The sequence below is a fragment of the Miniopterus natalensis genome, chromosome 11 (genome assembly GCF_054644295.1).
Source record: "Miniopterus natalensis isolate mMinNat1 chromosome 11, mMinNat1.hap1, whole genome shotgun sequence".
NCBI lineage: Eukaryota > Metazoa > Chordata > Mammalia > Chiroptera > Miniopteridae > Miniopterus > Miniopterus natalensis.
In genome coordinates this window covers 65,584,592-65,612,506 of record NC_142091.1, presented here as the reverse complement: position 1 = coordinate 65,612,506, position 27,915 = coordinate 65,584,592, and the positions used below count along the sequence as shown (strand labels likewise).

General features: G+C 49.6%; 2 protein-coding genes across 4 annotated transcripts; both read right to left on the bottom strand.

Moving 5' to 3' along the window:
* Positions 1-1,091: 1,091 nt before the first annotated feature.
* ACCS (1-aminocyclopropane-1-carboxylate synthase homolog (inactive)) lies at positions 1,092-15,208 on the bottom strand. 3 transcript variants are annotated; one of them, XM_087821818.1, is made up of 15 exons: positions 15,129-15,208; positions 13,615-13,905; positions 12,871-12,930; positions 11,152-11,222; positions 9,965-10,034; positions 9,431-9,497; positions 7,742-7,839; positions 7,151-7,228; positions 6,296-6,396; positions 5,563-5,652; positions 4,235-4,280; positions 3,979-4,120; positions 2,243-2,385; positions 1,996-2,149; positions 1,095-1,865 (listed from the first exon to the last, which is right to left on the bottom strand). In XM_087821818.1, exons 2-15 carry the CDS (start codon positions 13,903-13,905, stop codon positions 1,768-1,770), a joined length of 1,509 nt encoding a protein of 502 aa, XP_087677944.1. In that variant the 5' UTR covers positions 15,129-15,208; the 3' UTR covers positions 1,095-1,767. The 3 variants fall into 3 exon arrangements, with proteins under 3 accessions (XP_087677942.1, XP_087677943.1, XP_087677944.1); XM_087821816.1 differs by having other exon boundaries at positions 1,092-1,865; positions 3,979-4,280; XM_087821817.1 differs by having other exon boundaries at positions 1,092-1,865; positions 3,979-4,280; positions 15,155-15,173.
* Positions 15,209-18,981: 3,773 nt separating this feature from the next.
* LOC107525500 (putative inactive 1-aminocyclopropane-1-carboxylate synthase-like protein 2) lies at positions 18,982-27,915 on the bottom strand. Its single transcript, XM_087822279.1, has 14 exons — positions 27,400-27,915; positions 26,203-26,262; positions 25,686-25,756; positions 25,245-25,314; positions 24,931-24,997; positions 23,469-23,566; positions 23,133-23,210; positions 22,698-22,798; positions 22,191-22,280; positions 21,812-21,845; positions 21,572-21,713; positions 20,076-20,218; positions 19,836-19,989; positions 18,982-19,091 (listed from the first exon to the last, which is right to left on the bottom strand). The coding sequence occupies exons 1-14, from the start codon at positions 27,913-27,915 to the stop codon at positions 18,982-18,984; spliced, it is 1,734 nt and encodes a 577-aa protein (XP_087678405.1).

The following is a 27,915-nucleotide window of genomic DNA, read 5'->3' as shown; positions in this document are numbered from 1 at the left end:
TATAAAGGAGAAGCAATTGGAAAGAACAAGAGTTTTGTAATCCAGTGTGGTTAAAATAGTATGGCTACATTTCTAGGAGTGGAAACCATGCAAGTAACTGGAGGTGAGAAAGTAAAGAAGCTGTGATAATAGAAGCTACACAATGCTAAAGTGGAGGGTGACTGCAGAGAAGGAAAGAAAATATAAGCCAGGACCTGAAGTCTCTGAAGACAGTCAAGTGCCCTAGTATTTGGTGTTAAAAGAGGAGAGGCTGTTGCATTACTCACTTGGAAGATACTGGACAAAGTAAAGATCGAACTGAGACCTGCTTACCCAGTGAGTCAGGAAATGTGGAAGAGGGTGTGGCTTTCTAAGAGAGTGGCATCATCAGAGCACAGGATTTTGAGCCAAACCAAAATGACTTTGAATCCTGGCTCGGATGCTTTTTAGCTGTGTGACTTTGGGAACATCATTCCATCTCAAGACTCAGTTCCCTCATCTCTACAATGGGGGATATTACTGTCAGCTTCCCAGGTATTTACTATGTTAGAGTTAGAAATAATACATGTAACTCACCCAACACAGTGTCTGACACATTGAAGGTATTCAAGAAAAGACAGGGAGAAGGGAGGAATGAATGAAAGGCAGAAAGAAAGAGAACAAATCCTAACCCAAACAGCATGGTTTACAGAAAGGAAATGCTGACTTCACCAACATTCTCTTAAAAGAACAAGGAAAGAGACAGCTTTTCTAAACAGGAGTATCGGGCCCTGGCCAGGTAGCTCAGTTGGTTGGAGTGTTGTCCCAATAAGCCAAGGTTGGGGGTTTCATCCCAGGTCAGAGCACATACAGGTATCAACCAATGAATGCATAAATAATAGGTGGAAAAACAATCTCTCTCGCTCTCCCTCTAAAAAAATCAACAAATTAAAATATATAAACAGGAGTGTCAGCACCAAGAAGGGTCCTCAGCACATGGCTTTAAGGTCAGATCAGAAAGTTCATCTGGGCTCTGAACTGGGGATGGGGTGGGGGCCTTTGCATTCTTAGGATGGAAAGCCTAGCCTTGGTCTGCCTGTCTCAACAGCAGCCTGGGTTGGGAGTCCAGGCCCACACCTCCCCGCAGTCAGGGGTAGGGCACTCTGGTTTGAGATCATCAGTGAAGGTGGCTCCTTCCTAGGGAGGAGAAGAAGAGCACCCAAGAGTCAGAGAAGCCCCTCCTGACTCCCACCATGGGGTCCCGATCACCTGGTCCCAAACAGGCTGTCCCAGGTCCCAGGTCCCAGGTGCCAGGTGCCAGGTCCCAGCCTATACATTCTGAGTGTGTGGAGGGCAATTTGAACATATGAACAATTAGAATTCAGTCCTTTCTCCTTGTAGTTTGGAAATTATCACTCTTTTTTATTTGGGGGGCGTACTCTCTCTTATATGTGTTGTTCCTTTGACTTGTTTCCCTGGCAACAGAGGAAGAATGAAAGCGCTGCTAAAAAGAAGGTACAGGCTGTTTGTTTTCTTTTCACGTCCACAGGGGGCTGAGGGCAGTCACGACTCCTCCATCTACAAATTACTCACAACAGAGGCTTCTAGTTTCTCCCAGTTTGATACAGTAGAGGGGGAAGGGGATGGATGAAGACAAACACAACTTAAGGAGCCTCCTACTGCCACCAAGAGACAAGGAACAGTCCTTCGGGGGCAAGGCTGTCTTCCTGGCAAACGGCTCAGCCATGATCAGTCTTCGCATCCCGAACGCCCCAGGTTGGCAGTAGCGGCCACAAGACAATGACCAGCTCACGTGTGCTGGCCCCTCAGCTCCTGGGTCTGACAGGAAGGGGGGTCTTCTGCCACCTGGGACGTGCCCTTGAGCACCTGCCGGATCCTCTGCATCCCTGGGAAAGGGAAGCGAGGGCCCGTCAGCACTGACGGCTGGCTGGGTGAGGTGCTGGGGCCACGCGTGGGGCCAGAGGGCAGGCAGAGGCAGGATGCAGTTAGGAGGGGCTGGGAGGGCAGAGCGCTCACCCAGGCGCAGCCGGTGGGCCTGGTCTGAGAAGACCAGGCGGAACCACCCGGGCTCTTTACACTGGAAGGCCTTGCCGAAGGTCAGCAGCACCTTGTTGTCCAAAAAGCGACGCCACAGCAGCATTTCCTCCTCAAAGGTGACCTTGGGCAGGTACTGGGAGGGTGGAAGGGGCTCAGGATGTGGAGGAGATATCCCTGCCCCTCACATGCTGGAGGGAGGCTGAAACGCCCTCCCCATCTGCACTACCTTCCTCAAGTCGACCCAGATGAAGAAGCCTGCCCCCCGGCTCAGGAAGGGGACCCCCAGGGCCTTGAGCTCTCCGGAGACATAGGCGTGAGCAGCCTTGAGCCGGGCATGGTTCTCCAGCAGGTACACCTGGTCGATCCAGTCTGTTTGGATGAAAGAGAAGCCAAAAGATAAATTCCCCACCGACCCTCCATTCTGTCCCATCAGGCTAAAATGCCAAACAGAAAAGGGCCACCAGCTGCCAAGCCTGAGTGAGCTCCTCCTTTAGCTGGCCGATTAGGATAGATGGGAATATTCAGTACTGGGGGCAAAGCACCTTAAATCCAGACACTTGGCCCTGACAGGACCAGGTCCTGCAGACACGGAGTCCCTCAGGATGCAGACCCTAATCAAAGGCTGGCCCACTCAGTGATACCTCCCAGTCACACCGGGTGAGGTTCGGCTCCAGCAAGGCCCCTGACAAGGTCTGGGCCTTGGGCAAGTTCACCTCCCTAACCCTCATTTCTTTCAACTTTTTTTTCTTGGTATCCATTCCATGAATTTTCACACATCTATAGATTTGAGTAACCACCACCACAGGCAGGATACTGAACAGTTCCCTCACCCCAAAAAACACCCTCGTGCTGTTTATGGTCCCATCATCCCCTTCCCCACAAACACTGGTGTGTTCTCTGTCACTTTTCCAGGGTGTCACAGAAGTGGAATCACACAATAACTTCATCTTTCGAGACTGACTTCTTGCACTCAGCTTACTGCCTTTGAGATTAATCTGTGCTGTCATGGACTTTATTGCAAATCAGCGCCCCACCCTATGGACAGACCACCGGACCACCGTGTGTTTCTCCATTCACCTGCGGAAGGCATTTGGGTTGCTTCCAGTTTGGGAGACAATGAAGAAAGCAGCTATAAACATTCACGTAGAGCTTTTAGTGTGACAATAATGGTAAACATCTAGCCATGGGATTGCTGGGCCATTTGGCATTTAACTTTTAAAGCAACTGCCAATTGTTTCCCAAAGTGGCTGTACCGTCTTCCATTCCCTCCAGCACTGTAGGAGCAGTCCAGCTGTCTGCATCCTCGCCAACATTTGATCCTGTCACTATTTTAAAAATTTTAACTATCATAGCATGTATGCCATATCTGGTCCTCGCTTTTCTCATCTATAAAATAATAGGGAAAATACAGGAATACCTACTTCATAGGATTCTGGAGAGAGACACTGGAGATGAGGCATTGAGAACATCTGGCAGGGCTCAATAAATGGGAGCAATTACAGGTCCCTTTGTTACCTAAACTCACTATCTGAACCTGGGAACAGAATAGATCCACGTAGAGAGATTTCCATTATTAAAAGCTACTAACATTTTCCTGTTTGTAGCTTCTGCTCTTTTCTAAGTGCTCACAGCTAATAATAGTGAGTTCACACTAACCAAGTGCCTATTATATGCCAGCTCTATTCTAAATGAATGACAAATCACACTAACTAACTCTATAAGACAGGTACCATTATGATCCCTATTTTATAGGTGAGGAAACTGAGGCTCAAGGAGGTGAAGGAATGTTCTACACCACCAGGAAGTGACTGAGGAGGGTACAAACCCAGCCTTGGCCCACAGCCGGTACTCCAAACATCACCCTAAATTATTCTCATGCACAAAGCATCCATGATCCCTGGCCAGTCCCAGGCTGACTACAACCCTCCACCCATTCTCAGGTGGTCAGGCCTAGGCGGTCACCACGGTCCTGGAGCAGCTGTGCCATCTGGTACTGGACCAAGCCACTAAGGCCATGGTAGCGGCAGAGGGAAGCCACGGCAGTGGCCACGTCCTGGTTTTCCGTGTACAGCGTGCCAAAGCGGAGCCCAGACATCCCAAAGTCCTGCAGGAGAAAGACACCCAAGGCGGTGGCCAGCCCTCCACAGAGAGAGCCAGTTCTACCCACCTCTCTGCCTTCCCACCTCCCTGACACCCCCAAGGCCAGCCAGGGACCCACCTTGCTTGTGCCCCACATCACATGGGTCCTCTGGGGGTCAGGCAGCCTGCAGAGAGCACAGTGTGGGGATAGAGGCAGCACAGACCCGCAGAAGTTCATGTGTGGTTCAACACAGAGGGGATGGATGAATGAATCTGGATCTGGATCTAAGTCAAGCCCTGGTTTCATCTCTTGGATCACCAACTCCCACGCATCCTCTAGAGCAGGGGTCAGCAAACTAGAGCCTGCAGACCAAATCCGGCCTGCTGCCTGTTTCCACAGTTCTATGGGACCACAGCCGGGCTCTTTCATGGATGTACCATCTACGCTGCTTTGGCGACATAATGGCAGAGCTGAAGGACCAACCACATAGCCTGTAAAGCCTAAAATAATTGCCATTTGACCTAAAGATGTTTGCCAACCCTGAACTAGAGCATAGCTCAAGTGTCACTTCCTCAAACAGACTTTCTCTGACCACCCCCCAGTAGACCAACCAAGTGGGTACTCTAGGCCAATCCTCTCGTGGCTCCCGGGCTTCTCCTTTTTAGCACTTAATCAAATGACTAGCTGTGTATTTAGCTGCTAAAATGTTGTTTTTCTGGTTAGAAAGAAAAGTTCTACATAGAAAGGGCCTATGTTTTTCTTGTTTACTGTTGCATCCCCAGTAGCTGGCATAGTGTCTGGCACAGAGTAAATGACACGTCACTATTTCTGTGACTCACTTTTCTAATCCATAATGAAAGGGAGTAAGAGACCATACTCTATTACTTGGCAGAACTGTGGGAGAAGTAGCTGAGAGAAAGGACACAGTGGGGTGGAAAGGTCTGAACAGACATCAGGAAATGTTAGATTCTCTGAAGGTCAGATTTACAGACTTTACCGATGATCTGGTCCAAGTGTTTCCAAAGGTATTTTGGCCACAAATTCTTGACTCAAACTAAACTCAATGAAAAAGCCCAAACAGCCAGAAATGTATGGCATATGCAAGGGGCTCCAGAATATTTACTGACTGACTGACTGACTGACTGACTGACTGACTGACTGACTGAATGAATGAATGAAACTGGAGCTACCTGGTGGATGAAGGAAACAGCAAAGGCCAGTTTCCCACCCATCCAGCCCTCCCTCAAGGAATCCTAAGGCAGGTCCTTGGAGCTCTCAGAAACCCCACAGAACAATCTGAAAACCACTGACCTGGCCCAGTTCTCATTAGGGCTCTGAGGACAATAGGATCAGCTGGATAGAAGAGTAATCACCCTAGAGCAGGCCATGCCCTGTGGCTGAGCCACAGAGGGACTAGGGCAGGGGGGCGGAGGGGTGCAGAGTCAGCTCTGATGTGGCACCCTCACCTTTCCAGGCTCAGGACACTGTGGTAACCAACTGACTCCTCGAACACGGACAGCATGTAGACCTCATCCACCACCACATGCAGCTCATGCCTTGGGGGTGAGGGGGGGAGGGCAGAGAAGAAAGAGGTTGATTTATGGGTCAAATGCATCTCCCAGGGTGGGATGGCAGTGACTCAGAATCCAGAGGGACCAGATCTTGCCCAGGGTTACCAAAATTGTTTCATCCAGAAACAACATGCTTTTTACTGTATTTTTCAAACACACAGGAAGCCACACACACAAAGCAGATGATGGTGGGGCTTTTGAAGCCCTGTGGGGGAGATGCAGAGCCCTCAGGCACCCCCACGGAGGAAGGGCACAGTTAAGTGCAAGACAGTTAAATACAAACAGACCCAGATTCAGACTGGCTCCTCCCTCACTCTTAAGCTCAGTAAACCAAGGGTAATAACAGTATCTATACCTAATAGGGTTGTTGGGAGGATTGCATTAGATAGAGCACATGAGTTGTTTAGCAGGGTGCCTGGCCCCTAGAGTGTAAAATAAATGACAGCAGTTGTTACAAAGAGGGAGAGAAAGAACTAGCATCCCACTAACCACTACCTCCCCACCCCACTGCCAGGAGGGGCCAAAGCAGGTGGAAGCCACAGTGGAGAAGAGGGTAGAAGGATCTGCCCCAAAGCTTTCACCAGAACCCTCACCAGCCAGATGCTTTATTGGGTGTGGGGTACCTCACCTCTTGGCAAACTCCAGGTACTCCTGCAGCTCTCCTGGGGGGTAGATGTCACCCAGAGGGTTCTGGGGGCTGATGAGGATGAGGCCTTTGACCTTCACACCCTGAAACCACCAGTGGGGCAGGACACCCTCAGCTCCTCCTGAAGGCCAGAACTACACGATCCCACAGAGTGGGGCTGGTCACCGGGCAGGCTCCCAGGGAAATGTCATGGGACCGTGTTCACCACCCAACGTGAAGCAAATGAGGGCAAAGAATTATATCTGCAGCATCATGTCAACTATGAAAGAAAACAAATGCAGAGAACAAAGCCAGGGGGGGGAAAGAAGCCCAAATGCCAGCAGGGTTGCCTTTGCTGGTAGAATTATGGGTGCGGTTACACTTTTAAAATTCCCACAGTGGACCTGTACAGCTTTAATTCCCACAGTAAAGAAAAAGTGAGTTGACAGATTTTTGCAGTGGACTGGAAAAGAACCACTGGAAAAGAGGATTCCTGCTCTTTGTCTGTCTTCAAGAGGTGCAGGACCCCCTCAAAGTGCAGGAGGACCACCTCCTCAAATTGCCAGAAAGACTGCTAAACCTCAGACTTCTAAGCTCCGTACCTGACCTGCTGAATCAGTATCAGGTGAAGAGGGGGTAATACTTTAATCAAGTTCCCTGATTGATGTTTTGTACACTGAGGTATCACAGTCTTTAGTGGGAAAGGCTCCTGCTTGCCCCCAGAATGGTTCAATGCCTACCCCATCCTCATCATGGAGTGCCAACCCTACCTGGGAACAGATCAACCACAGGAAAAGGGGGTCCATGCCCTGCTCAGACCCACCCACTCCCAGCCTTGGTTTGATTTGATCCCCAGACCTCAGATTTAGCTCCTTGCAGGGCCATCTCCAGCTTCTGCACTGTGAGCTGGAAGGGGCGTGTGTCCAGCCCAGTGACCTGGAAAAAGATCCACAGCCAAATTCAGTGACTCTCTCAAACCTCTGAACTCTGGGGACCTCTGCTGCCTGTCATCTCCAGCCTCCTTAGAACAGTCTCTGGAATAATACAGGTGTGGTCACTCCCTTCTCACTGCCACTGTTCCCCACCCCAGCACATCAGAGGCACCATCACCACTATTAGGTTTCAGGAAGAGGCCCAAAAGGTCTTCTGATTGGGGTCCAAGGACTTCCATGTTGAGGTCTGCTCTACCCCATCCTCACCTCACCATTTCAGTGTCGTCCCTGGGACTGCTCTTGGCTTCTACATCAACCCCAGGGATCTCAGAGCTGGGAGAATGGGAGGCCCCAGGCAACCCCAGCACTGGCCATGGACAACAGAAGCCTCTATTCCCCTTTCAGCCGTAACCCCTGAGACCTCAGCATGGACTTCCACCCATTTCCACCCTCAAATTCAGGTGCAGGAAAGTCTTGGCCTGCAGGAATCCCTACCTGGGGTTCCAGGACCTCTTACCTCACTGTCCAGATAGACAGAGACAAGTCGGACGTTGCCATAGAGACAGGTATGCTGCGTGATGGCTCCATAGTAAGGGGCAGGGATCAGGAAAGCCTCTGGGGAGGAGGGAGCCAGGGCCTGTCACCCTCTGGCTGGAGCTCATGGACTCCCTGTCCATTGGCCCCACACCTCTCCAAAACTTCAATGATCTTGGGGAACATCTGGGGTACACACCCTCTCTCAAATCCCAAAACTCATTCTAGAGCTTGGATCCATTGAGATCAGTCCCTTTTCTAATAATCAGTAGCTAATATTTAACGTAAGTACTATTGCCATCCTAACTTTACCAATGAGGAAACTAAAACTTAGGGATCCATTGAGGCACTCAGCACACAGGGTCACTCTAAGGAGACTTGGACCCATGAGTTAAAGCTACAGGGTGAGGATCTGGGCTCAATCAGTGGAAAAACTTGACAGAATATAGAACTACAAAGAGACAGAATATGCTGCTTCAGGAAGAGTGGATTCTTCACCCTTGGGGGCATTCAAGCAAAGCCTGAGACCATTTGGTAGGGAGGCGATGTCACGCAGAGAGAGACTCTAGCTGTGGATGGGGGTTGATGAGGTGACCGTAAGCTCTACTCTAATGCAGAGCTGAAGGCATCCCTCCACGTCTGAAGAGGACGCATAGGTCAAGCTGCCCTCCCTTCCCGACCTTCAGTTAGCACAGTCCACTCCACCCACAGCTCTAACAGGGGCAGCCTTTGTCCTGCATGTTCCCTTCCCCAGCCACAGGGATTGGACCAGAGGCAGACAAATGACTCAAGGGAGACAATCCACTGGCCACCCAGAAACCCATCACCTCCTCTCTCCCAAGACAGCTCTGAGAAGCACAGACACTTGTGAGAATGTGCACTTGAATGGAAAGGTCACGTGGAAAGGGAGCTAGGCTAGCACCACTGGGCCATACAAGACCCAGGAAGGTCCAGAGAAAGGCCTGCATTAAAAGGCGGCAGGGAGGCTGCATATCCCAGTGAGAGAGGGTTCCACTGTTCCCATTTTTTCATTGTCCTAGAATGGACAGGAAATTGCCTATTATATCCTCGTAATGAATCTTCCTTTTACAGTTCAAATCCTGGTTACTATCTCTCTCTGAGTGATTTTAGCAAGTTACTTAACCCTCTGTGCCTTAATCTCCTCATCTGTTAAATGGGGATAACCACAGAACCTGCCTCATAGAGGTTGTAGTAAGGATTATATGACAGACTATGTGTAAAGCCTTCAGTCAGTGCCTGGAACATAGTATGTGGTCAATTAATGTTACTAGAATTATCATAATTAATTACGCTAGCATGGGTGGGCCTCCATTCCTGGCAACCAACAACCCCTGACCATGACTACGGTCAACGTGTTCTCAATATGACTATGGCTCTTGTAGCAGGCACTCTGCCGTGTGAGGATGCAACAGCCATCTGTGAGCATGTGGAAAAGCCAAGGTCATCACAGAGAGACAGCCCAGAACCCTGGCATCACACTACCCCTGGAACTGCTGACGCCTGGGTGTCTTGTCAACCACTTATTTCAGCCCCTTGGAGTCTAGTAGTCTATTGTGGCCAAAAGCATTGTGATGTAGCCTCAAGGACAGGCAGCTGGGACACTGTAGGCACAGCACAGCTCCCAGTGCTAAGTGGGCCATAGTCCACTTACCCCCGGCCTCACACAGCACCGTGGCCAGAGCAGAGAAGAGAGAGGCACAGCCGTTCAGGACAACCACCTGGGGGTGACACATCCATGGGACAAAGATGAACTGTTTAACGAAGGACCAAGGACCTGCACCTCTGACCCTGGATGGCACAGAGGGAGTGCCAGGTTGCAACTTGATGCCCCTCAGGGTTCTGTCACAGCAAAGCCGCAGGAGGTACTGAAGGCCCCTCCTAAAAGCCAAGTTCATTCGCGTGGTTTATTTGTGGGGGCCCTGCTCTAGGTCAACTGAGCAAAGAAGAGGGAGCTGCTCACTCAGTCTTGCCCGTAGGTGTGGAGGCAAAGAGGGGCCACAGGACAAAGAAGGCCAGAAATCACACCCAAACTCTAAGGGAGGGGGAAAGGGAGGGGGTGTTCCTAATTCCTCTTGGAAACAAATCAAGACAAAGTGAAAGGCAGATCTCAACCCCCCTTACCCCTGGCCAGAAAGCTGGGGAAGGGGAATGAAAGTACAGGAAAGAACAGAGGGGGGCCACTCACATTCTCCGGCTTAAGGGGTACAGGGCTCCTGCAGTAGAAAGACAGGAACCTGGCCACTTCCTCCCGGAGGCTGCAGATAAGACAGACAGACGAGCAGTGCTTATCAGAGGGTCTTCAACTCAGTCCATCGCAAAGCTCCTCTGGTGAACCTTCAGGCAGTGGCCATTACCAGTCTATGTTTCCCACAAGGGAAATGTGATTAGTAGCTGTCTCCCCCCACCTCTCCCCCTCCCACCCCCAATGCCACCCTCAGGCATCGAAACTTTCATTCTCAGGCAACCCCAGTGAATCAGCGGGGGTCAGGGATATCACAGGCAACACTTTATAAGTAGATCTAGCTAAAAATAATAATATTATTATTATAACAATGATTATTATCATAGTTATTATTGCTAATATTTATTGAGCATTTACTTTATGCAGGTGTAATTTGGAGAATTTTACTCATTTAATCTTCAGAACAACCCTACGATGCACCTATGACTATTATTATTCCCATTTTACAAAGAAACTGAGATGAAGAAATTAGGTCACTTGCTGGTAAATGGCAGAGTCCACACTCAAGCCCAGAGGTCTGATGTGAGGGCCCACCATCCTGATTATTCTAAGAACATGTGCTTTGGAACCACTCTTGGAATTAAGTCGTACTCAGTCACTACACCCAGGACAGCATCTGGCTCCTAGTTAGTGCTCAGGAAGTACAAACTCTTACAAGTATTATTTACCATCTCCCACCCTACCAGTAGGAGCAAGCCCCAGCCAGCTCCCCTTAAACTGACTCTGGCTCCTCTAAAGCTAATGAGAAAGTGGGTTCAAGGAACCCTTGTATGAAGGCCCTCCCCATGCCTCAGAGCCAAAGGAACCAAGCCAGGGAGCTCCTGAGCTGGGGTGGGACTGGCAGGAGACGCCAGGCCCCTGCAGATGCTCCAGGAGATCCCATGATGGCCTGCCAGGTCTCCAGGACCAGGTAGGCCCTCAGCCTAAGGCAAGCTTTCTGGATCTGCCACTATTAACATTTAGGGCCACATAATTCTTTGTGGTAGGTGATATCCTGGCATTATAGGAGGTGTAGTGACATCCACTTCCCAGTTATGACAACCAAAAATATCTGCAGACATTTCCAAATGTTCAGTGGGGAGCAAAACCACCCTGGGGTTGACAACCACTGGGCTACGGCAACTACTTACAACAGATGTCCCCTCCAGTCAGGGTACTGCAAAAGAGCTGGCTTCACCTGCAGCATGTCACTCTGACTCAGCTGGGGCAGAGAGGAAAGAGCAGGACTAAGGGTCACACATGCTAACAGTAAGGGCTAGTTGGCATTACCACGTGCACCCACGCAGCACCAGGGCCTCTAATGCCAAGGACTTGGTCTCCTCATCAGAGAAACTGTGAGAGGGGCTCACAAAAACAGCAATCCCAGGCCTGTTTTGCTAATGAGGAAACCAAGGCTAAAAAAGTCAGGTGACTCAGCCAAGGTCACAGAGCTAGCAAGTGGAAGAGCTGAGAAAATACCTAGAATGTCCGACTTCTAGTCCAGGGCTCTTTATTCCACACGGCCACCTACAGAACCCAGAGGGGTGAGTTTGCAGACCAGTGATGGGAGGCCATGCTACCCAGCTCCTCCCTCGGGGGAAAGGAGAGGTCCTGGAATTGGGTGCCATCACCCTGGTCTTGGCTCCAACTTCTGGAGGGACTCAGGCCTCTGTCATCCTGCAAGCTCAGTTCAGCCCCACACTTTGGAAAATGTGACCATTTCCAGACCACTCCCACCCTGACCAGGCGCTGGGTCAGTGACTCCCGGGGCATCATACACACAGTGTCAAGGAGAGGCAGGGTCCTAGGGCAGTGGGACCACAGGGTGGAAGGTAGTCAGCCACTCGTATATAACAGTCTTCCCCTTTCTCCTTCACCCTGCTAGAGTATGGCTCAAGAAATCTGATTATTAAATTTTCAGGAACTTTGCAAGCTGTGTTAATAGACAGTAATTTCAAAAATTAAATTATACAAATTATACATAAATTATATAAATGAATTATATTAAAAAGAAAGGTAGTAAATACTCACACAATATTGTTCTTGATTATGTTACATTTTACTATTATCTGTGCTCTTGAGGTTTTTTCTGTCTATGTGTTTAGAAGGGAAAACACTATACAGGGTGAGGCAAAAATAGGTTTACAGCCTGGCCGGGCGTGACTCAGTGGTTGCGTGTCGACCTAGGATCCAAGTGCCCAGGGTTCGATTCCCGGTCAGGGCACATGCCCGGGTTCCGGGCCTGATCCCCAGTCGGGGTCGTGCAGGAGGCAGCCGACCAATGACTCTCTCATCATTGATGTTTCTATCTCTCTCTCTCCCCCTTTCTTTTCCTCTTTCTGAAATCAATAAAGATATATTTTTTTTAAAAAGTAGGTTTACAGTTGTGAGTATACAAAACGAGTTTATTTTTGTATTGTTATTTATTAATTTTTGTATTATTTTCCATATGAACAACTGTAAACCTACTTTTGCTCCACCCTGTATATGTGTGCCACTGCACTTCTCTTCCCAATTCTGTGTGCCATAATGTCACATCAGTAGCTTGAAACTGGCCATGGTGGAAGTATTTACACTATGGAAACTGGCAAAAGCTACAAATCAGCACCACTACCCCCAGAGCCAGTTGTTCATTACTGACCATACACCCACCACTGAGTGTTTCCCCTGAGAGCAGGGACCCAGCTGACAGAAGGGTCTGAGTGAGGGGCAGAGCCTGAAGAGAAAAAGAAGTAGGATCAGAGTAGGGGAAGTGACTCGCCCAAGACCACACAGAAAGTTGGCTCTTCTGGGAGAGGCATTCTGGGGAGTCTAAGAGAAAACAGGCCCTCGGAGCTGGTGATGCCACCCAGAGGTGCACCAGGACTTACCCGCCTGGACAGAAGGTCAAAGCAGAGCTTGTTCTCACTGGTGCCCAAGTTAATGATGCCCTGGAGAGGAGGGGTACAGAGGCAGGGTGAGCATGACAGAGAGGGGGCCAAGGGAAGGTCAAGGAAGCAGCAAAGTGGGATCTGTTCAACACTTTGCTCCACAAATAAAGAACTTGTTACAGCTCTGAAGATATTACTGGTAACAACTTACAATAACCAGGACAGATAACATCCATCATAATAGCAGCTACCATTTACTGAGCGCTCCATGTGGAAGCACTGTGCTAATAACTTCACATACCTGATATCATTTCACTGGGACCATTCTATAGAACAGGTAATATTCTCTCATTTTAGAGATGAACTGCAGTTCAAAGAGGTTAAATAATTAGCTCAAGATTACATGACCCATAGGTAAAATAGTTGTGACCCAAACCCTAGTTCTGCCCCAGCTCTAAAGTTGAACAGTTGATAGTCTGTGGGTCAGAATCCACATTAGAGCATTCCATGGTTCTCAAATTCCTCTTTCACAAATCAAGTTCCCCTTAATTAAAACTGGGCCATTTTCTGATCCGGGTAATAAACTGGGGACTTTCTATGCTACATCAGAAGCCCTCTTGGAGGTCAGAGGACCACAAGTCCAACCTGACAAGAGCAAGCTAGATGCTGCCCTGTGGGTCAAGGCAGGGTATCCCACCCTGCAGTCCTTTACTGGGTGCCAGTGGGAAGGAGGGCTTCACTCACACTGGGGTTCTTGTCCTCATCATACTCATCCATGTGGTAGGTCCTGTAGCCCTCCTCGGCCGAGTCCCAGAACCATTTAATGATTCTTCCTCTTGAGGATAGGTGGGAGCCATCAGAGGAGAATGTGGGGATGGGATCACCCACTCCATAGAGCTCTGGCAGCTTCTGGTCTGGTTTTCCAGAGCATTCTCTCTCCAGACCATCCGGGTAATTACTGTCCATGCCCTGTGTGGAGGCTGGGCCCAGACATGTGGGAGGTACCCTGGATTCCTTTTTAGAGAGGGTGAACATCTGCAAAATGATAAAAGCACACAGTCAATGCCTGATCAAGGACCTTCCCCAGGACCAAGCATCCAAAATGAATTGGGAGTCATGGGGCCTCCTCCTTTCTCTACCTGCCTCTTCTTTAATTTTATATACGAATCGCATCCTGGGTCCCTAACTAGCTGTAGCTATGTGTGCAATCACTTAGAGTAAATTCTGCTAAGGATGTATTCTGTGCCAGGGTATGCACTTGCTACTTTTATACAACTTCAGTTTTACTTTTGTGGGTTTTTCATTCTGCAGTCTAAGGAGTCACCAGTGGTCTTTTTTCCATTTTTGCTGACCTCAATTTCAAAAAGCCAGGTTAAAATATTCCGGCTTAAAGGAGAAAGAGCCTGGAGTTTTGTTTGTTTGTTTTTTTGGGGGGGGTCGGGGGCGTGTAGTGGTGACTGATGTAAATAGGGGTAAAGGGTGGGGTGGGAGTGTTGTTGGTGGTCTGAAGCAGACCTTGGGTGGGGACTGAGGGGTGGCTAGTGGGAATCTCCGCAAGTGCAGCCAACCCGGGAGCTCCAGGGTCTCCTCCTCCCTCTCAGTGGAGGGCGGGGTGTGGGCTGGCGTGGGTGGTCTCCTCCTGGGAGCGGGTGGGAGCTCCTCCACTTTCCGAGGCAGGCTCCCCATCTGCCCAGCACGCATAACCACACCTTCCTCACAGAGTAGCAATGAGGCTGTAAGTATATGTTAATGTGGATAAAGCGCTTAAATCCTGGCCGATGGCCGAAGTCCAGTAACACATAACTCTTCGCTGATTTTTTCAGTCCTAACGGACAAGTCCCACACACCAAATAACGGGGACACAGCCAATGATGGGGGACGAGCCGGCAGCACAGGGACCCTGGGGCTCCCGCTGACCTGTGCTCCACGAAGTCTCCCCTGGGGCCCGCCTCTTTGGCCCGGTGGCAGCGCGCACCCGGGTCCTCCGAGCCCAGGCCCGCGGAAGGGCCCGGCGGGGCGGGAGGCGGGCGCCGCTCTGCGCGCGGGAGCCGAGGGCGGGCTCGGGCGTGCGGGGCGGCGCCCACCAGCCTCGGGCCGCAGGGGGCGGGCAGAGGAGCGCCAGGGCCGTGCGGGGCCGCGGGCCCTCGCGAGGGACCGCTCCAGGGTCCAGGACGTGGAAGTGCGAATGCGCCCAGGGCTTCCCGACGGAAGGACAGACTTCCGCGGAGTCCCGGAGCCCGGCGCCAAGGGAGGGCTACCTGTCCGCGCCGCGGGGATCGCCGACCTGGCCGAGCCGGAGGAGCGCCGCGGGACTCGGGGGGCGCGCTCAGGGTCCTTTCCTCTGCGTGACACGCCCTCGGCGCTCTGCGCAGGGACCGCCCCGGGACCGTCCGGGAAGAGCGCGCAGTTCGCCCCCTGGCGACCAAGGCCGGGGGCGCGTCCGCGTGGCCTGCGCGATTGGGGGCGCACGGCGGGGCGGGGCGGGGCGGGGCGCCCGCGACCCTCTGGGACCCGCCGACCGCCCAGGCCGGAGGAGAGGGCGGAGAAGGGGACGGGGCCCGGCGCCCAGGGCCCAGACCTTGGCGAGGAAGGGCAGGCCGTCCGCGGCCGCTGCCGCCTCCGCGCTCCGAGGCCTGAGCCTGAGCGCAGTGCCGCCTCCTAGCTCTGGTCTTCCCCCGCTGGCTCTTGGGGGGCCCCTCCCTCTGCCGCCTGGTTTAGTTCCCCATTGCTGAGACAACCGGAGCCACGGAGGTTTCTTGGCGACTGTATGCCTGGTTGGGGACCACGGAGAAGCCTTTCTGGATTCAGGCGAGGGCATCCTTAAACCCCCCCCCCCAGGAGAGTTTCACACCAGAGCTTGTACCTTCTCCCTCTTTCGTTCTGTGCAACATTAGTTGAAGTCTACTGTGGACCCTACGTGTTCTGGGGCTTGGCAGCGAGTTAGACTTCCCACGGCCCAGGGATGCTCAAAGGCTTGAGTAGAAAAGTGTCCTTTTCCCAGGAAAGGACAGCAGGGCCCCTCAATAAGAGCATGGCTGCGAAGACTGCCGCCTTCTGACCGGTCCATATGTCTTCACCTTGGCCTTGCCCCTAATTAACATTGTGACCTCCACAGCTCTCATGACTTTTTCAATCCTCTGGGTTTTGTTCTGTAAAATAGGCCAGTTCTCTCTATTCAGGTGATAGCATTCTATTTAACTCAGGTAAGTAGTCTTATTGAAAGCCCGTTTTGCTGCAGACCTCTGCAGAGTGCTGGGATACAGTTGTGAGCAAATCGAACAGCAGACCTGTGTGGTTGATTGGGAAGGTAGACTCACAATGTGGTAACTGTTCAGAAAGGGATTGCTGAGTGCCTTGGAAGCATACAGCAGGGAGGTTTAACCCTCCCCCCACAAACACATGCACCCCCGCACTGGAAGCCCTATGGGGCCTTGAAGGCTAGTCAGTGTAGAACATTAATGAACAATAAAAATCCAATACTTCTGGAACTTACCAGATTTGGGAGAAAAGCCAGAGATACAAGCAGGGGGCAGGTCATGAATCTTTGTAAATAAACCATGATAAGGACTGTGGAATTCTCATTGAGGGCATTGGAGATATAGAGAGCAAAATGGTTTTTTAAAAATCAAAAGGTATAACTATGAAGCCAAAATAAGGATAAATAAAGTGGATACTAAGTAATGCTTGATTAACCGGAAAGAAGGCAAGCAGGAAGGAAAAATGAGTGTGGACGCAAAGGAGCCACATGCTAAACCTGACAAGTTCGGGGAAGGCCTGCCTGGTGGCCTTGCAAACTCAGACCTAAAGTAACCACAAAAGATGGTCTTAAATTAAAACTTTTTAACTAAAAGCAGTCTACAGTGGGTAGTCATGCCCCAAGACAGTATTTTTCCTTCACAAAGGTTAATTTTCACCTTAAGCCCGTCTGTGTGTTTTTTGCATCTGAGATAACATACCTGATTAACATGTGCCTTTGTAAAACAAAGTAATTTCCACCACCCCCATCCCTTCAATGCACCAGGGTGGAGACCTCCAATCCTCTCATTGTTATTGTTATCTAGTTAACTGTAGACTGTTAACTATCCTGTACCCACCTGTGTAAAAGAAGTCTGTCTATCATTTTACCTTTTATCCACTCCTGAGGTTTGGGAGATTCTGCTTCTTCAGAAAGTGTCAACAACTTGGCTCAAATAAACTCACAAAAATACTTCACAGGTTTGAATTTTTTTTATGTTCACATGAGTAAAGAGCATATGACACAAATAGAAAAGATAGTTGACTCAAATGTAATCACATTAATAATAACATTAAATAGAATGACTAAGGACCAATTAAAAGATCAGACTGGCCCTAGCCGGTTTTGCTCAGTGATTAGAGCATTGTCCTGCAGACTGAAGGGTCCCAGGTTCGAGTGTGAGTTTGGTCCAGCCCTGGTCAGGGCGCCTGCAGGAGGCAACCAGTAGATGTGTCTCTTTCACATCAATGTTTCTCTCCCCCGCACCCCCTACTATCTCTGAAAAGCAATGGAAAAAATATCCTCAGGTGAGGATTAAAAAAAAAAAGATCAGACTGGATAAAACACCAAGATACAAATATATGGTGTTTGCAAGACACATTTAAAAAGACAAATGGTGAAAAGTAAAATTGGAAAAAAATATTCCATGCAAATAGCAATTGTAACAAGATGGCAACTATCCAGAAAACAAAAGACTGGTGTTGGCGAGAATGTAGAGAAATTGGAATCCTAGTGCACTGTTGGTAGGAATGTCAAATGGTGCAGCTGCTGTAGAAAACAGCATGGTGTTGTCTCCAAAAATTATAAACAGAATTGCCATATGACCCAGCCATTGCACTTTTTAACATTGTACTGGGGGTTCTAGGCAGCATAATTAGAAAAATAAATACTGAAAAAGACAAAGGAAAATTAGCAACATGATCATGTACATTGAAAATTCAAACAAATCCCCCCAAAACAATGAAGGCTAATAAGTGAATTTAATAAGGTCAGTGTTGTTGAGGATGGTTCTTTCTGGGTCTCTCACATTGCTTGTCTTGCAAGCAGGGGTACTGACTGCCTTTGTCCTAGACTATGTTTTCCAAAGGTATACATGTGAAATGTATATAGATGTGAATGTTTATATAGCAAACTGCCTTCAAGGACTACATATTAGCTTCCATTTTAGAGATTCCCAAGAGCACCTCTGGTTTCCATCTTTTCTGATCCCATGAGCTCCCTTATTCATCTAATGAATTCCTTTCCATTTCCATTAGCCATAGTTGATTTCTAAAGAACCTGGCATAGAGTAAAAAACCTTGAAGAATCAGGAGTTTTTTTATTAAAAAGCAAAACAAAACCAGAAGATAGTCATTGAGGAACAATAACCACCAAGCCTGGACCCAAAAGAGAGGAAGGTCACAAACCCAAGTGACTGAGCACAGCCATCCATTGGTGCTGAAAGCTCTTCCATCGTCTATACAGTGACAGGAGCCTCTGCTCTGTGCGCTCCGCATCAGTGCTCTGAGCGAAGCCCAGATACGCAAGGGCTTTGCGGAGACGCTCATGGGCGGTGTTATTTGGACAGCTGAAAACACTAGAGATAAAAAGGAAGACACCAGGCTTGGCACCAGAGATTCATTTTAAATCTTTTTGCAAAGGCAAGAAGGGAAGGAGCTTGTATGCGGAAGCAGGAAGACCTGGAATTACACCACCACCCTGCCGTTTGGCCCCTCGTGTGGAAGGTGGCTCTGACCTTGTTAGCATCCTATGGGACACTGCATCCAACCCTGGAAAGTCTCCATCAGTTAGGGATCATTATACCCTTTCCTTTCTTGCCTGCCCCAAACAGCATTCTTCATGTATAACCAGACTTAGAATTAAAAAATGAAAAGGGCAAAAAGTGTAATAGTTCCCAAAGGTGATTATAAAGAGGAAGGACAACCAGGCCTGGAATTTAAGAGAATGTGGAATTTATTAGGTACCAAATGCAACTATAAACCATCTAAAACAGGGATGCAGAAAGCTCCTTTGTTTCTCCAGGCTTTCCCACCCCAGCCCCATAAAAACATTTTGCCCACACCCAATGGTGAGCGGAGAATAAAACACTCTGGTCCTCAGCGGCCGGATGAGAGCGAGGGCACCTCCTCCTTCAGTGCATCCTCCACTTGCTTCTCCAACCAGTACTGCTGCTGGGCGCCTACTGCCTGGCAGAACCTGTGCATGGCTGGGGGGTCCAAGTGCAGGCAGAGAAATAGAACTAGTGAGTGTGCAGGCAGGCCCCAGGCAATCCCAAGCCATGGCAGACGTTCACAGACCCGTTCAGGGATGTTGACCTTCAGCCCCCCCTTCTTTGGGATGCTTTCCCAAGTGTACCACCACATCCCCAATGGCTCTTTTTCAGCTTCATTGTCACAGCATCAGCCGGCCAGACACCTTCATGTCCCATATCAAATCCTATAACCGGGCTATGGCCCTGGACTCATCAAGGTTTCTATTCCCTCCAGGGTCCCTTCTCTTAGTCTATTCTGCATATTAGCTCAAAATTTATTTCTGTAACATAAATGTTCTCTCTTCACTGCTCTGTTCCCGACAGGTAGAACAGTGCCCAGCATATGGTGAGATGCAAGAGATCATTGTTAAGTGAATGTCATGTTTTCATAACCTTCAGAGGAGACTGAGCTCCATAGAGAAACATCCAGGGACGTCCAGGATCATCTACCTGTCTCTCTCACCTACTGGACTCAAGCCCCACAGGGCAGAGAACCACTTCTGATCAGGTCCAGTGCCCTGCTCAGTGGCAGGTGCATATACTCCCTGTTTGCAAAGGAACTAAACCAGAAGATGAAAGTGTAAGCCTTCTATGGTATAGAGGGGCTGTAGCCATAGGCTACTGAAGGCCAGGAAGGGAAGACCCAGCTATTGGGTTAGTAGTGGAAGATGCCAGGATTGGGAAGTCAGCACCACTCACCGACTTTTAGGTGGAGGGGTTTATCTGAAAAGGTGAGGCGGAACCAGCCAGGCTCCTTACACATGTAGGCCTTGCCAGGGGACAATAGCAGCTTGTGGTCCAGGAAGCGGCGATAAAGGAGCAGCTCTTCCTCAAATGTGCATGGGTCCAGGTACTAGAAAAGGCAGAGGGACAGAGCTGAGCCCAAGACCCATCAGGCAGGTCTGCCCAAGGGCACCTGACCTCACTCCCAGAGCTCACCTTTTTCAAGTTCATCCAGACATAGAGGCCAGAGCCACGATTGAGAAAGGGGATACCCAATGCCTTCAACTGGTTAGTGATGAACCTGTGAGCTTCCTGCAGCCGGGAACGATTAGTGGGCACATACACATTGTCAATCCATTCTGGATGGGGGAGAGAATACTGTCACAGGTCTTGTGCCACTGAAATGCCAAAACTTCTTTATCACATGCTTCCTACCCGGGCTTCCTGGCAGCTGTTTCTGTCCAAGGCTGACTCTGTATTGTATCTGAGCTGATGGCATTCATACCCAACACTCACCTCCTACCTACAGCGCTGCAAGACACATCGGGCTTCTGAATAAACCGGTAGGAGCATTTTGTTTGAGCTTACACTTCTGACACTAAGAGTCAGGTATCCCCCGCAATAGGTTGATGCTGCTGGCATCAACTGAGCAAGCACCCACAGCTCCCCATTACCTCCAGCCTTACAGCCTCAAACAGTTGACTTTGAGGAACCCAGATATGTTTGGCGATGATCTTAGCCCAGTTGTTCTCAGGACTGGCAGCACATAGAACCCCCTGGGGAATTTTTAAAGGTCCTCATGGCAAGGTTATAGCCCCAGATCATCTTAATGAGAGTCTTTGTGGGGGAGCCCACACATCAGTATTCAAGCTCCCCACATAATTCCCATGGGCATCCTAAGTTGAGTACCAGTGTTCAAGGGGCAGGGAACCTGGTTTTTGCTAAATATCAAAGGGTCTGGCCCCATATGGGGAAACAGCTAGTTGAATTTCTCCTATATACCTTTCTGCTCACCAAAAAGTAAGTGTTAAGTACTTTTCTAAACCAGATTATCTGGTTACTTCAGTTCATTTAAATATATCCCAGCTTTTAATTTAAATCAACTAGACTGGCACCTGTTGTAATACAGGGATTAAAGAAAGGGGCCCTTCTCTATGTTTGGACCATCACACTAAAAGGGGAAGTTCTCCCTGAAGCCAGCATTCACATGAGATCAAAGGGACTGAAGAATCCAGGGACCACAGATGTAGCCACAGCAGCTTGCCCAAAAAGCTGCTCTCCTTTGGCCGCCTTGGAAGATGAACTTAAATCCTACTTGAGGAGTCAGAGTGTTTATTCCTTTGTAATCTTTGCCTAAGCAAGCAGAGTATTGGAAAAGGAAAAGAGACCTTGGCATAACGACAGATTTCTGAGGTTCCCACCTGAAGTCTCAGAGTATGATTGACTATCCCCTTCCAGGCAGAGCACGAGCATCCAGATGGCCAGAAATTAAAGCCCATCCTGGCTTTCAGACCAGCACCTCCCTCGTCTGCCTACACCCTACTGCACCAGCTGAGCTGCACCCTGCCCTCCTTCCAAGTTCCTGTCCGCCACTGTTACACCCAAGACAGTGAACAGGATGTCAGTGGACTGAAGGCAAGAGAGAGGCCCAAGCAGACCCAGGAATCCCCCATGGCCATGAGTTGCCAAGATGCCTGGATGGAGCTCGGTACCTCTGTCCTGGAGCAGCCGACACATCTTGTGCTGGGTGATGCCAGAGATGCCATGGAGGAAGCCAAAAGCGCCCACGGCAGAGGCCACGTCCTTGCTGTTGGTGTAGAGAGCGCCAAAGCGGAAGCCAGAGATCCCAAAGCCCTAGAGGAAGCGAGTAAGGAAGGGGACACCGGGTTGGTCTGCCGTCTGCTGTTGGCTCCCCTTCCTTCCCTACCCAAGGACAGGCAGCTGGGACTCACCCAGATCACATGGGTCCTTTTGGGGTCAGGCAAACTGGAGAGGAGACAGTACAGTCAAGATTATGGAGAAATATTTGAGGGATGAAGACTCGGGGTCTATGTGGGGGGAAGAGGAAAGTGGACTTGAAGTCCTCTATCCTGACCTTTTGTAGAAGTCAATCTTGATTTTTGATAATGTACTTTCTACCTTGCCCTCAAATATCTCATGTACAAATGGCATATAGACCCAAAGGTACTAGGGAGAAAGATCATACTTTGTTCATTTTCATATTTACCTCGGTTCCTAAAATACGGACAGTTAAATTTATGGCACATGAACTCACTGTACAAAAGCAGGAAACTAATGTTCTCATTCCAACTCCAGCTGAGACCAACTCACCTTTCCATGCTCAGAACGCTGTGGAATGGGAAGGGTTCATCGAACACAGACAGCATGGAAATCTCATCAATAATCACATGGAGGTTGTACCTGCAAGTTACACACACAAAAAAGGGGAAACATCAAGTTGAAGATGAAGATGTCTTCACCTTCACCCCACTAAGTCCAAAAGTCTCTGTTCCCTGGCATCTCAGACCAAGAAGTTTGGGAAATGGATGCTTAGAAAGTGCTTATGTGACAAGAAGTGGAAAAGCAACAAAACCATATTATGATTGTTATGTAGGTATCTGCACATGGACAGAACTAGAAAGAAATTGGAAAGAAGAAAAAGATTGGTCAAACCAGTAGCATGTGGGTGCATTTTCCTTCATTTAAATGTCAGTTAATTGTATACCGCTTTGCAGGGTACAATAGGCAGTAAGAATTGTTAGGGTAAATTATTTCTGGTTCTGACTTCTTGTCCATGAGTAATGGCAATTTGTCTAGTCCCAAGGGGTGAACTCTTACCTCTTGGCAAATTCCAGATATTCGTTCAGTGAGTCCCGGGAATAGATGTCTCCCAGAGGATTATTAGGGTTGATCAGCACAAGGCCTTTGACCTTTCTCCCCTAAAAAAACAAAGCATAACCCAATGAAAGGCAAATCCTTCATGTCTATTTCAAGTTCAGCCAAGGATCAGTCAGGACACCCAATATAGGTCACGTAACCAAGGCCTAGGTAGGACCTCAAAGTAACTATGATACAGCCCACAGGGCAGAGCAGGAATCAGCCGTGGGGACTGCCACTGAGAGGGCTCAGGGCTCCTAGGATGACATGCCCCTGGGACATTGCCTCTTCTGAAGGAGCTCACATGGCCTTGCTGAGGAAGTTGTAGCAGAGTTTCAGCACTGAACCCCCTTCAAGAGCAGCAGTACCCACTTTGACCCACGGTTCCCTCCTTACCTTAAGCCTAGCGTCAAGCAGAGCTTTCTCCAACTTGCCCACAGTCAGCTGGAAGTGACAGGTGGCCGCCTCAGTGACCTGGAACACACACACTGCCTGAGGGCCGCCCATCTGAAAGCCTCTAAGCTTTGGTCCCTCATCCCCAGAAACTCCAAAAATCCTGTGCTTCTTACCCAGGGCTCCCGCCCCACATGCCCTCTTTGCCCTGATTTCGTTATCCTTGCCCCACCAGCACATATGAGAGGAAAGCTAGCCCCCCACCCTATGCTTTCAAATGCCTTCCAGAACATTCCACTGCATAGGAGGGCTGAGCAGGGGGAAGGGGCCCATTCTCACCTCACTGTCCAGGTGGACGTGAATCAGCTCAACTTTCGAATACAGGCGGGAAGCAAAGGTGAAGCCAGGATAGAAGGGCGTGGGGGCCAGAATGGCCTCTGGAAGCACAGGAGACAAAACTGTCAGTCCAGGGTCCCTGGGTCAGAACCTGCCAGACACCCCCCCCCCCCCCCCCCCACACACACACACACAGAACACCAACTCTACCCACAGCGTAGGTGGCTCTGGCAATCTCTCCTACTTGGGAACTAATACTTTGGGGCTCAGGCTCTGGAAAAGTTAGCCATTCCTATAAACTATACTTGGGGAACAAAACTCAAGTGTCCTTGGGGCTACAGTAGAGAAGGAGACAAGGGAAGAACAGTGCTGTGAATGGCTCAGAAGCCAGGGTGCAAATCAAGCCAGCCTTCCTAGCAGGATGAGCTCTGGGCACTCACAAGTTCTGGTCAGCTCAGGGCAGACACCAGAGGCCTCTGAGGTCCCTGCACAGGGAGGGAGGGCTCTGTCTCTCCACATAACTCAGCCCATCTGCACCTGGTGGCCTCACATGCTCTCTTCCCATCCATTTGGCCCATTGATGAGCTAACCAAGGACCTACTCATTTGAATGAAACTGTCTGTTTTGGTAACTTTGTTCCATGCAGTCAAAGCTCATTAAAGTCTGAGGCTCTTGTTTGGGTACTGTTAAGAAGGACATTGAGAACAGATCTCTCAGCCTTATTTGATCTAGAACTAATTAGAAGTGTGTGTGTGTGTGTGTGTGTGTGTGGAGGAGGTGGTGATAGAAATTCTATATCATTCAAGCCAGTTTACCAGGGCTCTCTGTATTGAAGTTGAGCCCCAAAGCCCAGCTAATAATAGAATAGGTTGGCTCCCATTGTCACCATTCCTAGGGCCACCTCCATGAGGACTGTCATGTGATTTCCTTCCACAATAAGTGGGATCCAAATCCCTCCTCACTCCTACAGAAATAGTAGGAAGATGTTCTAATTATTGTAGGAGAGACCCAGCACTTTAGGGGAAGGGCCTTGAATCAAGATGCTCTTTTATACTAAGTGAACTAAGCCAGTCAGAGAAAGACAAGTATCACATGATCTTACTCATATGTGAAATCTAATGAACAAAATAGACCGCCAAACAAAACAGATCCAGAGACATTGAAGCATGCAACAGACTGATGTGTAAAAGCAGGAAAGGGGGGGAGGGGCTGGAAGAGATTGACCAAAGAATTTCTATGCATATATGCATAATCCATGGACACAGACAACAGTGTGGTGAAGGCCTGGGGGGATGAGCAGGGTAGAGAGGGTCAATGGGGGGATCAAAGGGAATATTTATAATACTTTCACCAATAAAGATAAGTTACAAAAGAAATACAACACCACAAAGATATTCTTTATCCCTCAGGCCCAGTGCCTGTGTGCTGCTGTTTCCCTGAGGGAAAGCAGAGCCCATCGACTTACCACCTGGATCACTCACAACCATGGTCAGTGCCAAGAAGACAGAGAGGCAGCTATTTAGAACAACCACCTGAAGAAGGTGCACAGAGGACAGAAGTCAAGAACCAATGCCCATGTATGAAGGGCTAGTCCCCCTGTCTCCCTCCCCGTGGGTAGGGACAGGTACCAGGAGTCTCCTAAGATGGGACCCATTGGCCTTCACTCTGTCTTGACCCTGAGGGTTTCTGCTGGTTCTCCCTGTACCCTCTAGAAAATGCACAGTTCCTCATGAATACAGGCCTCCACCAGGATGAAGTGAGGCTGGGAAACTGACTCACATTTTCTGGATCAAGCTGGGCTGGTGCCTTGCTGTAGTTGGTCAGGAACCGGGCCACTTCTTCCTGCAGGCTGTGGACAGACGCAGAGAGACCTTGTGGTTTCAGGCCCAGGGGCCTTCCTTATTCAGTCTCTAGACTTCAGTCTTTTCCAAATTACAAGACATCCAACCTCATGTTACAGGGCTACTGACGGAGGTTATAGAATCCCCAGGGGACAGACAATTAGTGTGAGAGTTGGACAAGAACTCTGCCCTATGAATTATGTGGTAGTGCTATTTTTATTACACCAGGCTGCCTCCTAAAGTTTTGCCCTGGACATTTTCTAGAGTTGTTACCCAAAGAAACAGAGGTAGCCAACCAAGAATCGGGCACATTGAGCCCTTCCCTGATTGAGGACTGGTGCCTGTGGACCTGGAGACCGTAGATCTGGAGGTTACTTACAGTGCATGTCCTTTCCAGTCAGAATATTGCAGAAGGTCATCATCAGTGTAGTTCATGTCACTTCGACTCAACTGTTGACAAATAAAGCATGAGGACAACCAGACCAAGGAAGCCCAGCAGTCTTCATCCTACTCCCAGGATGCAGGTGGGCATTTGCCCTACAACACAGGACCTCCCAGAGGGCAATGGGGACACATGCTGCATGAGCCTGAATGAAGGGAGGCCCTGACCTCCTTTCAGATCACACAAGTAGATAACTTACTGGGAAGTGCTTACCAACTTCTCCAACCATACACTAGGACCAAAGGCTCCTTTGTCAGCCTACCCAAAATATACCCATCCAGGGAATACCTCTGAACTGTCAGGAAATCCAGGAGGTCACATGTGGTATTCTAGAAGCTGTTTCCCCACTCCTGTTTGCCCACTCCCTTCCCAATCTCCAAAGTCCCACTCCTGTGTCTACTACATGCTAGGGGGACTGAACATGGGTCCCAGCACAGCCCGGAACGTGGCTCACCCTTTCAGTCACCAGATCAATGCAGAGCTTGTTCTCATTGATACCAAGGTTAATGAAGCCCTGGAGAGGGAAGGAATCTGAGATCAGTCCTCTTGCCCAGCCCTGAGGAATCCTTTAAACATGTCAAAAAGTACCCATGCCAGGTGATTTCTAAAGGACAGCTCCAGGTCCCCTGAGGCAATTCAACCCATGTTTAAGTGTTTGAAACTTTTCCACACACCCAAAATCATACAGTTTACAAATTTTGCCCTTTAGAGCCATAGAGATAAAGAATAGTTATAGTACGTACCAGCTACCAGTCGTTGAGTTCTTATTGACTAGAGTTTTTAAGCTATCACTAGGCTAAGTGCATCTTGTTAGCTGCCTTCATTCTCACAACTCCTAAGAAAAAGGTTCTGTGATGATTCCTGTTTAAAGGGAGTAAAGCTAAGAAAGGTTGAATAACCTACTAGTCATGTGACCGTGGTGATGGGCAGACTCTACCTGCCTGCCCCAGAGCCTGGGTCCCTAAGCACCACAGACCCTGCCTCATGGCCATCTCTTATTTCCACTTCCATGTACAGGCCCTGCAAGTTATTAGAGGAGGTACAGTTCCTCAGAGTCCAAGGAGATACCAGGCTCATCTGGCCCCTAGAAAAGCACATGGCCATCGAGCACATGTCACTTAGCTAGAAACACAGGGGAAGGTATGAGCTGTGCTGTCCTCCACCCTCTGGCTGGAGAGTTGTTGTGAACCTCCCTTGCTGGAAGCCTTCCATTGGCTCCCCATCCCCCTTAGGATAACATCCTAACCCTGTCCCACCACCACCACGGGCTGGCTGATTCAGTCTGTAAGACAGAGCTGGCATCCATCCCTTCAGTGCTCTTAACAACATTATTAATGTTTGTTTCCCAATGGCTGATGACATTCATCTGTAGACTGAGTTCCACGAGGACAGGTTCACTTCCACCTGTGACCACAGTGACTCCTAGCGGGTAAGAGCAGAGACTTAGGGAAAGAAAAGAGAGGAAGAGGGGAACCTGGTTTTTGCTCTTGCCTTTCTTGGGCATGTCACTCTCTTTTCTGCCAATTCCCTTATCTAGAGAGACAATGAGGCAGGGAAGCATGGGTGGGAGAGCACAGACTTGGCACGGAACTCAGTAAATCCTAGGGAATGGAGCTCTCTAGTGTGCCCTTTCCACCCCCCACACCCTTACCCAGGTGTTTTTGCCTCCGTGGTATTTGTCTCTTTGGTAGGCCACGAAGTCCTGGAAGGTGGAGTGGTATAAGGCAGAGATGTCAATCCCACGGTTGGAGAGGTCATAGCTGATGAACGCAGTTTCCGAATCACTCAGTTGGTGACTTAGCTGGTCAGGCCCCCTGGGCGACTGGGCCAGCTGCCCACCTCCAACATCACCTCGGATGTCCGGGGAATGGAGAGGCAGTTGGAGCTCCAGGCTACTTGTGGCCCCAGAGTGTAAGAGGTTGACCACCTGGCACATTAAGTGGACAAGGATGGCTTCCTGCTCCCTGGTGGCCTGACTGTGGCCCTGCTTCTCTGGCTCCCGGTCCTGCTGCTGGTGCCTGGTCTCCAGCTGTGTGATGTAGTCCTCTATGGTCTGCCTCAAGCGCAGGATCAGCTCCATCACCTGGGGGTGGGGGCTCTGGTTTCTGAGGCCCTGGCCCTTTGTCTGGCCACAGGGCTTGTGGAGGGTGTCTGATTGGTGACTCAT

Excerpts from the sequence above, each read along its gene's own strand:
- LOC107525500 (XM_087822279.1), bottom strand. The coding sequence starts at position 27,915 with ATGAGTCACCAATCAGACACCCTCCACAAGCCCTGTGGCCAGACAAAG. Across the intron at positions 25,757-26,202 it reads TTGATCTGGTGACTGAAAGG|TTGAGTCGAAGTGACATGAA; the intron begins GTGAGCCACGTT and ends ATTTGTCAACAG. Across the intron at positions 25,315-25,685 it reads GACTGGAAAGGACATGCACT|CCTGCAGGAAGAAGTGGCCC; the intron begins GTAAGTAACCTC and ends GTCTGTCCACAG.
- ACCS (XM_087821816.1), bottom strand. The coding sequence starts at position 13,905 with ATGTTCACCCTCTCTAAAAAGGAATCCAGGGTACCTCCCACATGTCTG. Across the intron at positions 11,223-12,870 it reads TTGACCTTCTGTCCAGGCGG|CTGAGTCAGAGTGACATGCT; the intron begins GTAAGTCCTGGT and ends TCTCTGCCCCAG. Across the intron at positions 7,840-9,430 it reads GGTGCTGTGTGAGGCCGGGG|AGGCTTTCCTGATCCCTGCC; the intron begins GTAAGTGGACTA and ends CCTCCTCCCCAG.